The 16,334-nt window shown below is 37.0% G+C and overlaps 1 protein-coding gene across 2 annotated transcripts in view; it reads right to left on the reverse strand.

Annotated features, from left to right (window-relative positions):
* Nucleotides 1–16,334, reverse strand: part of ddx31 (DEAD (Asp-Glu-Ala-Asp) box polypeptide 31) — a 106,867-nt gene that overhangs the window by 40,337 nt on the left and 50,196 nt on the right. The window contains exons 16-18 of one of the 2 annotated variants that reach the window (XM_069887180.1): nt 12,381–12,520; nt 12,071–12,184; nt 3,976–4,054 (exon numbers count right to left, since the gene is read on the reverse strand). In XM_069887180.1, coding sequence (XP_069743281.1) covers nt 3,976–4,054; nt 12,071–12,184; nt 12,381–12,520 — 333 coding nt within the window. The remainder of the gene's footprint in view (nt 1–3,975; nt 4,055–12,070; nt 12,185–12,380; nt 12,521–16,334) is intronic. The other variant, XM_069887189.1, reaches the window with a different exon arrangement.

Genomic DNA, 16,334 nt, shown 5'->3' on the forward strand with positions numbered 1-16,334 from the left:
TTAAGGGCGGCACGGTTAATGCAGCAGTTACCACAATGCTGTTACACCACCAGCAATCAAGACTGGGGTTTGAATCCAGCACAGTCTGTAAGAAGTTTGTATGTTTTCCCTGTATCTGTGTGGGTTTCTTGCAGGTGCTGTGGTTTCCTCCCACCCTAAAACGTACCGGGGGTTGTAGGTCAATTGTGCGTAATTGGGCTGCTTGGGCCCGTTACCATGTTATATGTCTAAATTAAAAAGTATATAAATTTAAGTTGATTAGGTTGTTTTCTTCCACTGTAATATTTATTGCAATGACTTGGCTGTTCTAAATACGAAAAGTCAATTCAAAATTGTAAAAGCGGATCTTCACTTGAAGTTAACATGATTAACATGAACTTCCAAAAACTTACAACTCAAACTCTCTACATTGGAAAGATGATGTGTGTAATACTTTAATTACTCAAGTTTTTCTGAGAAATTAAGCTTCAGACAATAATTCCTAGACTGTCATCTCTTGTCTCCCCAGCATTTAATATGCACTGCTGGAGCCCAGTATCTAGAGCAGCTGGCTGGGCCTGCTACATTAAGCAGATATCAGATGATTTTCTTGGTAATTGAATGCAGTATTGATTAATGAAATGATAAATTTATTATTTGGATGTGTTAGACCATCAAAATATTGTCACTTCATGATTAAACATGCAACGATTTGACATCCTATTAACTCATAGTAAAGCTAATATACAAAATGCTGAAATACATTGCATTTTCTTGAAGAGTGCATTATAGATGAACAAATTGAATATATGTGTTTCATTATAAATTTGTTTTTAATGTGTTTTAATTATTTCTATTGGCATTTTCAAAATAATCACATCAGAGTGGAGATGCTGGCACTGTATTTATGCACACTTCTCCATACCTCTAAATTATTGCCATTATATTGCCACAAACTCTTAATGGAACTAATGAAGAATTATTGGGTGTCACTGACCACATGGGAGCTTCTGGTTGATAATACAAGTATGGGTGATTACAGAATGTTCAGAGAGGAAATAAAAAGGAAAATAAGAGGTAAAAGAAGCCATGAGAAAAGACGAGGAACAAATATTAACGAGGATCCAAAAGTATTCCATATATTCAAGTGTATATTAAGTCCAGGATTATGAGAGGAGAGGTGGGCCATTCAAAGGCCAGTAAAGAAGCTAGCTCTTACATCCACAGGGCAAGGGAAGGAATTAAATTTTATACAACTTTTGAAGGTGTCCACTGATCTTCTAGTATCCAAATTACCTGGACTGCTTGCATTTCATTGTCAATGTAATTAATAATTTTGAAGCTATAGTTCAAGCACGTTTCAACCTTTTATCTTTCAAAAGGAAATTATTGATTTGAAGACTCATTAATGATAAACTGCCTCTTGCACTCCACCAACTTGCCTTTTGCTTTATTACCATTGACTAACATGCTGCTGGAGATAAACAGAAACTAAATCCAAAAAACATAACTCAGGTGATTTGTGGAACAAGACCACATCTTGTACTTGGAACCAAAAGACCACTAAGAAGAAATTGCTATGTGTTAGTTATATTAAAAAAAATCTACCACACAATATGAGAAAAAAGTAGATACAAACATAGTTTTATAAATAGGAGTTACTTAATAGAAAACCTGACTCTGAATGCAAGTAATGTATTTATTCTTTGATATGTTCCTGCTATTATGATTTCCCTACAAATTGTTTTTTTAAAAAATAATTGCCTTTTAATTGATCCTCTATAGCATCCTGAAGGTGAGCCATTTGCTGTGGGAAACAATGAAGCAGACATAATCGAGTGATGTCAGCCAAAGAGATTCCCACCGAGCATGCCAGTGTGTTCAGCCTGTTTCTCCATCCTGGCCACACTGTCATTCTGTTTTTGAGAAGGCAAAAATAAAAATGGCAAATCCTCCTTCTCCTTTGCGTTCAAAAATCTCCAAGCACTGAGGTTTGTCACATCTGGGAGGTCAGGGTGCAAGATTGGAATCATGAAGCAGTCAGCCTAGGTAAGATGTGAATTAAGATGCAGATTTGGCAGAAGTCCTTGACTAGCCTTCCTGTGCGCCCACCATTTTGTGGGCCAATCAAATATGGTGTGTATTGGAAAATTCTACATTTAACAGTCAAAAGTTTTTGCATTTAAAATACATTTGTTGTTCCAAGAATAACAACTGTCCTAATAACATGGCAATACTTCAGACTGGTGGAATAAGATATACAGGATTCATTTACACACCAGTGATTAAAGTACTGAAGCCAAGCAAACAAAAGCACACATCTACCTTGAATGCAAATTGACCTGCATGTCTTTAATAACTAGATTAGACTGCATTTGGTGACAGCAGTAATTAATTCAAGCTATTTTGAAAACATTACCTGTAAAAACAGCTATCATGCAATTGCTTACAGAGACTGTATTTGCAGTTGTGCAGCACAAGATCAAGTTCATTACATACAGTATATAATGTAACTCATGTTTCTCTGGACAACGGTGCACACATATACACAGTACATGATAATCACATAAATATATCATTTAAAATAAATATATTTAAATATTTTGGGATGATTCATTCAGTTACAGGATACCATTCATCAATCTCATAGCCTGCAGGAATGCTTCTGTACCTTCTTTACAATCAAAGACAAGAACAGAACTGCCAATGCTGGCAGTCAAAACTGGAGGTCACCAATATCAAATTGTTAACAGTAAATTCAATGTAGAAATCTGTTGCAAGAATGTGGAACCTACTGCCACAAATAATAGTTGAGGCAAATTGTAACAATGCGGAAATAGGGAAGCTCAGGCAAGAACAAGTAGCAAGCTGGCCTGCAGGTTTGGACCAGTATAAAATAATCATTTCAAACAGGAACATCATCTATCTGTTATTGATTCTAGTCACAAGACTGTAGAAAGCAGAGATCAGACCAGAGAAAACAAAAATTTGGAACCTAGGAAGCTACATTAACAGATCTTTGAAAATAAGAGAAAGCTACTGGCAGTATTTTAATTAATCAATAATAGTAATTTATCAATTATACTTCCAACTTCAAGAATATACCAAGGGTTTTAATTTCTTATTTTAATTTTATGTCAAGCAAAGGTGCAAAGATGTGGAAAGATTACCCTCAAGTCCAATTCCCTCACAGCAAAGCCACAAATTCACTGAAGTAACTATCTGATCATCTATAATTTTTCATTTAAGGCTGGGCTGATGTAGATTTCCAGGTCCATGCAGTGACTACAGTAGTCTGCAGGAAGAAATGAAAATGGCCTGTTATTTCCCCTTTCTGGATTCTGTAACCCAGGACAGGTCCCACACAGACTACAAGATAATAAGGACAAAACTCATTCATCTTCTGGTCTCATTATTCATATACAGCAGCTTACAAGCCACAAACCTATTATGAAAGCTAATTAATAGATCGAAGTTGACTTGCATACATAAATAAATGAGAAAGAGAGAACAAGAGAGAGAGAGAGAACGAGATACAAATTTCTATCTATTGCCTTTCACAACCAAAGAAGTATTTTTGGACAACACTTGTCATACAAGCACTATGACACCAAGATGACACAATCAGCAATAGGTTAATTAGTTTTCTTTTAGTAAATTGATCTAGAAATGGAAGAGACCTCATCTGCTCTTCTTTTAATTTGTACCATGAGAACTTTTATATTCACTCTGGAAGGAAACCAAAGAATTGACACTCTGTATTGCAATGGAGTGTCAACCTAGACCTCGTGCTTCAGACACTGGAATGGAACATGAGATCAAACCCACAGAACATTGATTATAACTCCTGAAAAATAGCTGCCACTGTCCAGAAGGATATTTGAAAAGATTGTTGGGAATGATGTTTGCCTATACAAGAAATTCATCAGTATTAACACAGAATATTTATACCTGAATACAACTGTTTAAGGTAAAGAGAAAAAAAAAGCCACAAACCTTATTTCTATATTTTTTTCTTTGAATGTGCTCCATTACCAATGTAGAAAGTATATCCTCCATTTTTATTTCAGAGACACTGAAGGAAGAGAAAAATAATTCACTCATCCTCTCTGCCAACAGTTAACAGAGTAGTGAAGAAGCGCTGTAACAATAAATTTAATTACCTGGTGGTATTTGTGATGAAAAAGAAGCAACATACCATAAACGTGAGATTCTAGGTCGTATTACAGGTCAGAGTACTGTAGCCGTCATTGTACGAGGTGAGAAACTTGACTGTTTAGATCCCACAGCAAGGTATGAAAATCAATAAACCTGGCAATTTGTGTGACTGAGCATCAGAACAGTTCTGGGTTGGTTAACTCATATCCTCCAGAGGAAGGACTCTATGCTACATCAGCCTCCATGTGATTCCAATCTCAGTGTGACCTTAAATGTCCTCCTGAGAGGCAAGCATGGAAACATAAACAACACTGTTTGTGGCCTTACTGCTACCCATCACCCCTCATTCTCTGCCTCCATCATCCCTCTATTTATCCATTCATCAGTTTTGGTCATTGATGAAAAACCTTTTCTCTGTTTTCTTTCTCTCCACAGATGAATGACCCGCTGAATATTTTCTGTTTTATTTCAGATTCCCAGCATCTGCTGTAATTTGCTTTGGACTTCCTAGTTAAATTAAGATTTATATGCATCTGCTTTCTAATGATTATTTTCCCTTTGATTATAACTTTTCACATTGCCTTTTTTAATTCTTCAGGTTCAAGTTATTAAAGTCTTGTTTCAGTCCTATTCTAAATCCACATTTCCTCTTTAACTGACAAGGTGTGTGTCAGGGGTATATTTAAGTGAAATGTACTGTATGACAATTGTTGTGAAAGGTTAATGAAAACATCATGGATTAAAATGGTGGGGAGGAGGGGGTAATAGTGATAGCTCTGATGTTTCCATGCCATTCTCTTCAGGCAATCTGCCAGACACTAGACTCTAAGATATTTGAACTGAATCACAGCAGGTCGCCATCATCCAAGTGCCTGTGCCAGGCTGAAGCCACACTTGTCTTAATGAATCAGTGAATGAGCAATCAGAGAGCTGAGAAATTGCAAGGATGGCTGTGGAGCTTCTGTGAGTAGTTCACAAACAGAGCATGATATGCGCCATACAATATAAAGGGGGATGGGAAAAACAAAGCACAAGACCATATTGCAGCAGTTTTCAACACACTGCAAGCTCAAAGCTGGTACACACAGACAATTAACATTTCTCCTAACACTAGGGGGAAAGACAAACACTCAGTAATGCCTGCAATTTCACAATGACTTGTGAAAATTATTGCAATTTTGATTAGAATTGCTAATTAAAAATGGTCATAGGCCATCCTGACCAGCAATAAGTGCAGCCTGCGGCAAGAAGCCAATGGAACTGACAGTAGGGGGATAGCAGGTGGCCTATTCTATTAACCTGCACATCCTTCCTTCTCATTGGTGGAAATATGAAATCAAGGCAGGAGTCCAGAATATTCAGTACAGGCTCTGCTGATTCGCATACTTCACTGCAATCAAAACCTCAAATGAGTAGTCAGTGCTTACACTTGGGCCAATCTGTATAAAAATGATACACACAAAATCCAAGTACAACCATCAAATCCAGGCCATTGCTTTACATTATATGGTATAAGTTTTCTAAGTCTGAAAACTGTTTTTCAACACCCCAAAAACTTCTTCACATCTTCTAACAATGGGGATTTAAAACTTGAACTTGGCATCAACTAGTTACCATCAGACTTTTGCTCTTTTTGTGGTTGATGATGATGATCTGAATACTAGGTTTTACCAAAATATAAAATTTGCAGTTGTCCATATTACTTGTTTCACAAGATATTGCCTCAATTTTAATTAAACTCGAACTATCCACTTCAATCATCTAACCAAGCTCCAATTTACAGTAGCCAAATGTCACACAAATTTCCTTTTTCAAGAAAAAAAATTATTCTAAACCCAAGGATAGATATTGACCTTTCTCTGCTGGCACTGAATGCTCAAGAATGTATTGGCCAATGCTTTAGTCACCCATGCACTCAGCTTGGACTGGAATCGAATGTGAAAAAACGGAATATAACTAGCCTCTTTTCCATCTTTAACGTTGATTATAAACACCCAAATTCCCTTTTCTGCACCAAAATTCACCAGGTTGATATTTTTGCAGGTGACCAAAGAAAAATTACTTCACAAATTGTTTTCACTTGCAACGTATCCCAATTACATATCAATGTTGTTGCTGGGTTGCTTTATTTTGTTTTCTTTTATTGTTGCTTGAATGATTAATCTCAAAAAACCATTGCTACTGATGTATCAAGACTTGCACAGTGCTCTCCTGAAGTAGGAACCCTCACTCCCACTTCTCCATATTACAGATATCAGCATGGCAATATTTTGCAGCTGCTTCTCTCTTCCATTCCCTTCTCTCTCCTCAGGCAGTTTAAACAATTCTATTCCAACAAAGACGGAAATGTAGGTCAAAAAAATTGAATTAATGTTGCCCTTAAATACACGTATTATGTCAGCTACTCAAAGTTGAAATCATGCCCTTGAATCATAGATATTCCAATTCACTTGCAGCAAACTTCTTTGACATACTCAGCGGGATTCAGTTTTCTTCACAAAATATTCAAAAAGCATCTTGTAGAATTTTACACCTAAGCTGCAGCTACACAGACAACTAATTGGTAAACAAGAACATTCCCAAGAAGCCTGGCAAGGTGTAGGTTCCAGGAAAGTTCAGGCCAGCCAAATAAAATCTACTTATAGCAGTTGAGTGCTGAGATAATTGTTGGTAATAGCAATGGGCAATTTTTTTTTAAATCAAGATTCAACAAGTACTATCCAAGATTCATCAGGGAAAAAAATCTTACACTAAAATAAATAGTTGAAGGAACTCAGGAGGACAGGCAGCGTCCATAGAAGGAAGTGAACATTCTGGGTTGATACCTTGCTTTAGGATGGACCGACTACATCCAACATAAAATATGCTGACCAACATTTATTTCACAATATTCACATTAAGCAATTGTTTCTCTTGTATTTGTTTTCAACGTACTTCATTTCTAATGAGCAAATTACAAGCAAAAGATTTCATAATGCATCATGTTTTGATTCACAACTTCTGAGAGATAAAAGTTTACACCCAAGGCATCAGTTACCCGAATAGAGGACACAGAATTGAAAATATAATAGCATGCTACAGGGGATAGAATAAATTAATACTCACAACCTTCGACACGAGAAGAAACTGATGGGAAGCCAAGAGGCACCCTGAATATTATGTAGAAACAGATCATGTGACCACTACTAGTGAGATCAAGAGCGGTAATAGGGGAAAAATACCTTGTAGGCAGGGTTCTTTGGCTTAACTTTACCAGTTAAATCAAGGTAATGGACCTGTTCACATCTTGGTTCTTTGTCAAAGGACATTTAAAACAACACACCACAGGATAAACTAGGAATCTTCAGCATTTGGCAAAACGAAATACCCCTTTCAAAATTTAAAAAAACAAGCTTTAAGGCACTTTTTTTTGTATTGCATGTTTCATTACATTTTTATTTGGTTTCCATCAATTTAAATTGGATTGTATGGATAGGTAAGCTAGGCAACAAGCCCACAACAACTGAGCTCAGATCAGTGTTAGGAACTCTACACACTGACTCAGTGAATGAATGAGCGGACAGTGAGAGCTGATGAATTGCACCAATGATCCATAAAGGCAGTTTGCAGCATGGTGCAATACACACCGTCAAAATAAATTGCTGTCCAGTATTATAAACAGAGCATTATGGAGACAGCTCTGACAATTTAATTTAAAGAATTGGGCCAATAACTCAGTATGCAGTTTCTTCTCCCATCACTCCGAATACAGAGGACACAACGGTGTTTTTAAGAGGGTTGCAACAGAAGTGCTTGGGACAACAGACTGACCACTACTCATTGAAAGGCTCCTGACAAAGTAGGAATATAAATAAGTAACTGGTGATTTTGGTATCAACAACTCGTCAATAAAATCCTAACTCTGTGCCTTTTAATGGCACATTTTAAGACTAAAAGTAAACTTATGGAAACCGTGGTACATTGTTTAATTGCTGCTAAATACAGTAAAACTGGTGACATTGTTGTGCAGCTCACTTGAGCTCTACACATCTCTTTCCAATTAAAACTAGTTTGACAGACTGCAAAACATGCTGCTCAATGAAGTTCAATGCAAAAAAATAAAAATGCTAGTTTTCTATTTAATGAACAGAAATGACAAATAAGCAAGGTAAATCCTTTTGTAATATCTCTTTCAAATGTCATTTATAACAAGTTTAAAATTGAACCAAAATTGTTTTGATTTTATATTATTATTATCTCCATCTTGATATTTTCCTCACTCTTCTAAACCACATACCCGTTATAATTTTTATTATCTAAACTGGTCGAGTTAGTTTGAACTTATTATTTCCTAAATCCATATCAACCTTATTTTCCAATTTCCATCTTTAAACTTCTTCCATTGAGTTTCCACTTCTGCCACAGCAAAGAGATGATTTATTTGCCCAAAGTCATAAATTACATCCTTCGTCACAACCATCAGCCTTGTTCTAACATAGTAAAATTTATTTTTTTTCTCTTCCAACACCTTTCTCCCATTGTCTCAGAGATTGCACTATATGGCTGCATTTTTAGTTATTTGATCATAGTGAGGCGTCTTCAGGCCTGAAAGAGTTAACTTAGGAATTCCTCAAAATCCATTCTCAGCCTTTTTATGTACAACTAATATGGAGTATGCTTGCACATGTATACTTATGACTTGAATGCCCTACTTCGACTATGTTGAGAGTTTCTCCAATTAAACTAAAGCTCCTATGTTTGGATTCCAATATAACTACGTCATATCAGCTTTGCAATCTGCCTTAGAAAGTTATTCTATTGAACACTGAATTTTCAAACTTCAGGTAACAATTCCCCTCTCTCTTTTTCTGAGCTACTTCCCTCTCTCCTGCCCACCCTATTCATGAACTTTTGTCACTAACATTGTGCCAAAATGTTACACCATTTCTCCTAATGCTGAAGCTGCATCCTTCACCAGTTTCTTTTCCTTTTGAGCCTCTCCTGTCATTCTGCCCAATCTCTTCAAAGGACTGCCTAACCTTCTTGGCTCCCATCCTGGCTTCTATTGTTAAAGGCTCTCTCTTTCACATAAGGCCTTCTCTCCCTCAATGTTTTAAAAAAAAAACACTTCACTCCCCTAATTTAGAAAACATCCACCCATCTCCAAACCCCAATTGCTCTGTACAAAGAGAAGGGAGGAAAGTTTAGGAGACACGCCGGGGTTAAGTTTTTTTTATTTAAAGTGTTGCAATTCCCAGGAATCCATTTAAGAGACTCGTACACAAGCACATGGATGAAAGAAAAATAGACAGTTATGAGGTGGGGAGGGTTTAGATTTTTTTTTGGGTAGGTATATATGAGTCGGCACAACATCACTGTACTATAAGCTCTCAAAAGTGCATGAAAGCACAGGTGGCTCTCAAAATCTCTCCAAAATTTTACTGGAATTTCATGTCTGATTAGGTTTTGCACAGCCACAATACTAAATTGTTTCCGATCAAAAGTCACTTAATGATATCTGATATTACTACAATGTCCCATTTCCTCGTTCATCAACTTGAAACATTAACTCTTCCTTTCTCGACAAATGCTGCCTAACCTTCCAAGTATTTATCATCACTTCAGAGAAAATGAAGCAAAGGTAGACACTGAAATCTTAAGCAAACAAAGAGAAGCTGGAGGGACTCAGCAGGTCAGGCAACATTACTCAATAAAGGCACCCAACCTGGCCCATTTTATTCCATGGATGCTGCCCAACCTGCTGAGTCCCTCCTGCTTCTTTTTGTTTACTTACATTTTATGGTTTCTTTTAAATTTCTTCTCCCTAGACATTCTCTCTGTCAATGGTCTGAAATTAACTGAAACAGGTTGCAGTAAAAACACAATGGTGGAGAAACTCTCCTATTGACCAGCTAAGATAAAGATACATAACCAATGTTTCGAGCTTGAGCCCTTCCTCAAGGTATGAAATAAAATGTAGGCAGGTGCCTGCTCTGACATCTCCCCACATTTTATTTCATATCTTGAGGAAGGGCTCAAGGCTGAAACATTGGTTATGTATCTGTATCTTTGCGATAGAAACTTCACTGTTTGACCAGCTGAGTTTCTCCAGCATTGTGTTTTTACTTCAACCATGGTGTCTACAGACTTTCATGTTTTACTTGAAACAGTTAGCAATCTTGGCAACTTCAAAATAAATCTGTCATACACCCACACTGTCATCAAGCATCCATTTTCACTGCAATAAAGTAAGCCAACTAAGCTCTTACCTCGGCTCACTTATTGTTGAAACATTAATCCATGCTTTTGAAGCACTCAGCTTTAGAAATATCAGTTCAGTTAGTCAAACTCCCTTATCTATTCTCCTCAAATTGGAGGTCATCCAAAATTTTGTCATCTGTGTCCTAGCATGGAATATATACAATTAATCCAACACCCCTTTGGTCACTAACCTACACTGGCTCTCAGTTCAGCAATGCCTTACTTAAATCTCAAAACTGTACCCTTGTTTTCTAAACCCTCCATACACTTAGCCACTCAACAATTTTTGATGTGCATCCACTTCTATTAAGCAGGAAGCACAGCAAGTTCTTACAATTCTTCAAAATACTCCACAAAATCTTTTACATTCATCCATCAGAATAGATGAATGCCTAAATTAATACCTCATATGAAAGACTACCCCTCCAACTCCCTCAATACTGTACTAAACTCTCAGCCTAGATTTGTGCGTTCAAGATTTTGGAGTGGGAGTTCAACTCACATCCATTTAATTAAGGCACAGGACAGAGAGTAATGAAAGGGTATTTTCATGAAACTGGTTGGAGGAGTGGTCTTATAGACAAGAGGTTTAAATTGAGCCACAAAATTGTGCAGATGGATGTGTATAAAATATTTCATGGAGTATTTTGAAGAATTATCGGAGCTTACTTGTGTTTCTTTACCACAGATACTACTTGAACAATTTAGTTTTTACTTTAGTTCAAAATCAAAGCAAAACAATTCTTCAATATAGCATTTTACTGTACAGGTGCTCCCTGACTTACGACCATAATTGGGACTGAAGGATTGGTCGTATCTCAAAATGGACGCAAGTCGGAATTTTGCCTACGTGCGTGGAGCACTGAAGTCTTAAAGCAAACTTTTTAAATCAAATCTTTTTTTCATCCTGGATTTGACAATAACAACTTAAAGCTTCCCGAATTTGTCGATCAACCTTGGAAATTCTTTCCACATTCTGCTCCAGACTTACATTGTTAGTCAGCGTCCTGGGGTCCTTAGGCTGAGCATGGCTATCTTGATTCCTGTGAGTATGCGTGAATCTTTGGTTGGCGCATGCGCGATGAGTTAGCGATTTGGAGTTCAGATGGCGCATGCATGAAAGTTAAGTGCCCTGACAATATTGAATTTGTACCCTTAATTCTCACGCATGCACCAAATGACCTCTGTGCATGGGCCAACCTAAGAATTACACGTGCACACAGGAGTCAAGATGGCCACGCCTAAGGAGATTGGGACACCGACTAACAAGGTAAGCAAGCACATTTTGATTCCTATGTTCCCTGTAACGCTGTTACAGTTTGTAAAATACAACATAAACTGCGTAAATTTTATATTTTTTCTTATATATATTTTTAAAATATTCGATCATCTGTGCAGATAGACGCAAGTCACATAGGTTGCAAGTTGGGGTGTACCTGTACTTTAAAATTAACCAAAACTAATTCAGCACAGCAAAATCCAATTTAAGTCTTTAATAACTCAGAGGCAACCTCAAAATATCTGAAATTATTAATACAAGAATATATTATTTTAGTTGAGATCATTGTTCCTCAGAGTGCAAACTATTTGGTGGATTTCAACAAGATAAACACAGTTGATAATAGTGGTGTCTGAATTATTCAACAAGTTTTCAAATTAAATTTTATTCTGTGCACACTGAGAAGTCTCTTGCCTTAACCTTCGGAAGAAGATGTGGCACAGGGTTTGAATCCTGCGCTGTCTGTACGTTCTCCCCACGTCTACATGGATTTCCCCGGGGTCTTGGATTTCCTTCCGCTGTTCGAAACTATTGGGTGTAAATTGGGCAGCATGGACTCGTGGGCTGAAATGGTCTGTAACGTGCTGTATGTCTAAATTTAATTTTTTTTTAAATGCTAAAGTAGCTCCTGAAAAGTATCTCCAATCTCCCACAATGTAGCATTAAAAGCTGAATAAAGCCGCAAGTAACTTTAGAAAGAAATTGGTCTTTACTTTTTACTGACCTGATTTGGTAAGTTACAAGGGTATTTGCATATTCTGATTCAGAGGGCGTGAGGAAAAGCAGACTGTTTCCACGAGATCCAATCCGGGCTGTCCGACCCACTCTATGAACATATTCAGTAGGTGAGGTTGGGGCATTATACTGTAACACAATAAGAAAACAAAATTGATTTATAGAGAGTTATGGAGTTTTACAACATGGAAACAGGCCATTGGCCCAACTTGTTCATGCCAATCAAGTTGCTTGCTTGAGCTAATCCCAACAAACTACTTGTTTATTTAAACTTTCTATTGGATGCACACTGTCACATAAATATTATATAGTAATGGGGCCATCCCAACCCTCTGTACATAGCTGGCCAATCAAGAGGTATAGCAAGTAATTTTGCTGTCTTAAACATTACGGTTCTATCCTGATCTCTGGTGCTGCCTGCAATTTGCGTATGTTCCCAGTGATCATGTGGGCTGCCCTTGGGTGCTCTACCCCAAAGATGTGCTGGTCACTGAGTGAATTGACTACTGTAAATCATCCCCTATGTAGGTTGGTGGCTGGAGAAGAAGGATCGTAAGCAAAGAGAGCGAGAGAGAAAGTGAGAACAGAGGGTAAGAGGGCACAAGGGATTAGGAAGTGAGGGATTAGACTGATGGTCTCCTATAAAAACAAGAGAATACAAAAAAGCTATCCACTAGTTCATCTCTCAATCTTTGTTAATGTGGTTATTCTAATAGGGTGCAAAATAACACCCATCTGAGAGTAACTATTATTTCACTGTTAAGCAGATGCTGTAGTCTACCATACCTTAATAAGTTGGAGGGCCAGAAAATAATAACAGTTTAACCAATGGTGAAGTTGTAATGGTGGCAAGAAATGATGAATTAGAATGAGGAGCAACCCAGTTCTCCTTGGGTAACCTCAGTATAATGAAGATGCTCAACATCAAATTTCTTGTCAATTTCTACAAGTGACATTAGAGAGTGATGGCTCTTCTCACTATAATGTACATTAACAAATATTATCTATATCAATGGTTTAAATTATGAAGCTTGGAGGTTTCTGTAATCAATTTGAGAAACTCCTCACTCATATTTTAGCTTCTAAGCACATATCTGATTAAACAGGAACTCAAGACCATCAGTAATAATTAGACTATTGCTAATTTTATTAACATGAACATCAATATAGTGGTAAAATCATCTGTCCAGAAATGCAAAGGGAAAATGCAGGATTTGGATATACCGTATATTTTTGCGTACAAGTTGACTGGCGTATAAGTTGACCTCAATTTTCTGGATGCCTGTGTTGGCCCGTTGACCGATGTATAAGTCGACCCCCCATAAAAAGATTGCGATATCTGACATGGGCTGTTGACTGGCATATACATCAACTCCCAAATATCATCTGAATTGATCTGCTGGGCATTGACTGGAGTTGATTGTTATTATGGAGGGTCCATCGAAACAATGCAACTTGAGTCGAAAGTATGAAGTGAGTTTTAAGTTGAAAGTGACAGAAATGGCCAAGAAAACCAAAAATTCTGCTGCAAAAAAAAAAAAATTTGATGTATATGAAAAGTTGGTAAGAGAATGGAGGAAGAAAGAAGAGACTAAGAAAAATACCAAAAAGGCAATGTTCTTATAAGAATATATGCACTCCAATGGGCAAAGTCGCACCCAGACATCAGTAAAGATTTTGAGACTACATTAGGCTGGTGCAATCATTTCATGAACTGGACAAAAAGCAAAAATTTTATGACAAAAAGCAAAAATTGCACAGAAACTAACAAAAGATCTTGATCATAAAGTTGTAAGTTTTCACCAGTTTATTATACAGAAACACCAGTTTGCATTTGCAAATATTGGAAACATGATAGGCAATAGAACAGTGGGAAGGAAAGGTGTTAAAACTCAGCAAACACAAAGTACAGGCAATGCAAGGACCAGGTTTACTGTGGAGTTATTATTCATGGCCAATGGGATAAAGTTAAGACCCATGTTAATCTACAAATGCAGAAATAAACCTAAAATAAAATTCCATGTTGGTATTTTTGTACATTTTTATGAAAAATTATGGATGGATGAAACAATGTGTGGAACAGGTGGCCAGACGGTTTAACGCAAAGAACGGAGTTTGTTGGTCTGGGATATGTTTTGTAGCCACTTGACTGAGCACTAAAAGATTAGCACGATATAATACATATATGGCAGTTATCCCGGATGGTTTGGTGTTTATATTGCAGCCTCTGTGTCTGCTTCAAAAAGCCATTGAAAGACCATGTGCACAAGGAATGGAATACATGGATGTCAAGTGCAGAAAAGTTGTTTACAAGAGGAGGGGACAGTGTGTGCTGAATCACTTGATGTGGTGTGTAAACTTTGTGCTCAAGGCATGGGACAAAGTTAAAGTTAGAGACTGTGATAAAAATCATTCCAAAAGTGCAGTATCTCTTGTGCAATTGATGGCACGGAAAATAATTTATTGTGGGACACTGACAACGAAGCTAAAACCGCCTCATCAGATACAGACTGGGACCGCTTAAAGAGCGAGAATATGGCTTGGTGCCGTCTTTGCCTCAGACGACGATAATGAGAGTGATTTTGAAGGTTGCTAATTATATTGTTGCTTTCAATAAAAATCTCAATTAAAATCTGTCGCAGTTGTTTTCTTTTTGTTTTTCAAAGGCTGACATATGCCAAATCTGCTTTTCTGAGTCAACTTATACGCCAAATTGTTTCTTTCATGGGTCGACTTATATACTGGATTGGCGTGGATTGGATTTTGAGCTGAATTTAAGATCTTAAAAGTAAATAATACAAATTGATCCCAGTTTTTTGAGAGATTTTTTGGGTTTCACAATTCAACTTGTACAGGTCGAAATATATAGTAATTTCAGGTCATCTATCCTATTTTAATAAAATGAAAAGAATGTATTAGTTTTCTATTCTGTTTCATTCATAAAAATCCGGTTAGGTGCAATTTTTGAGAATCAAACACTTGAAAAGTAGTTTGGTCATCAGTTTCAATGGAAAAGGATAATATTCTATAGGATCTTCATATATTAAAACACACAAAGAGCTGAAAACACAATTAACCGCAAATAATATTGTGAAATCCTGTCATTCAACCTAATGTGCACGGGAATAATGGACAGGTAATGGTGGTGCAAGTGCAATACAGTTTTGAGGGTTCCATGATGAAGAAAGATTTCAATATGGAATTAAATGCTGTCACAAGGTTTGCAAGACTGCTAATAAGACATTACATTTTTTAAAAGGTGATCATCATAAAGAGAAAACAAATGCACAAACATATCAAAGTTGCAGGATAATCATTTATCTCCATGGAAACAGAGACAGCAATGCCACAGTTAAACTGCAGCTGAAGCCAGTTTAACAGACCCAAAATAGCCCACGCATCTTACACCTCGGACAGGTTTTGACATCCTGGCCAAGCTGTCAAGCTGTTGTGGTTATAACTGCTTATTTGTGAAGGCAAATAATTACTCCCTGAAGGTCACCTTCAATGGATAGTGCTCCTAAGCTTGTGGAAAGTTCTTATTCTTCCACCCACGAGGCCACATGGTACTCTGTGAGAGGTATTTTAGCCAGTGCCCTGGGTTGCAGTTACTGTCCAACGACAGTGTTCAATTTTTCAAAAACATTTTATCAGCATCTACACATGATCTGATACAAATTCATTTAGTTGGCAGGAATGTACCAGGTTTCTTGGAAGATACTGTTCTGGAGTTCATTACCACATCCGCTATGACATTGTGGTGTAGAATGCTCACCATCTAGCTCACCAAGAAGGCACAACATTATGGTTAACAATTGATACGATAAGGTAGCACACGTAATTGTTTTGTTTAAAAGAAACTTTAAATAAATTAAATTGACTCCAATTTCATTTATTTTGTTAGATAAAAATTCAGTCAAACCATACAGATTTTAATGGTCTA

This window comes from Narcine bancroftii, chromosome 1, assembly GCF_036971445.1.
Source record: "Narcine bancroftii isolate sNarBan1 chromosome 1, sNarBan1.hap1, whole genome shotgun sequence".
In the NCBI taxonomy this organism is placed as follows: Eukaryota; Metazoa; Chordata; class Chondrichthyes; order Torpediniformes; family Narcinidae; genus Narcine; species Narcine bancroftii.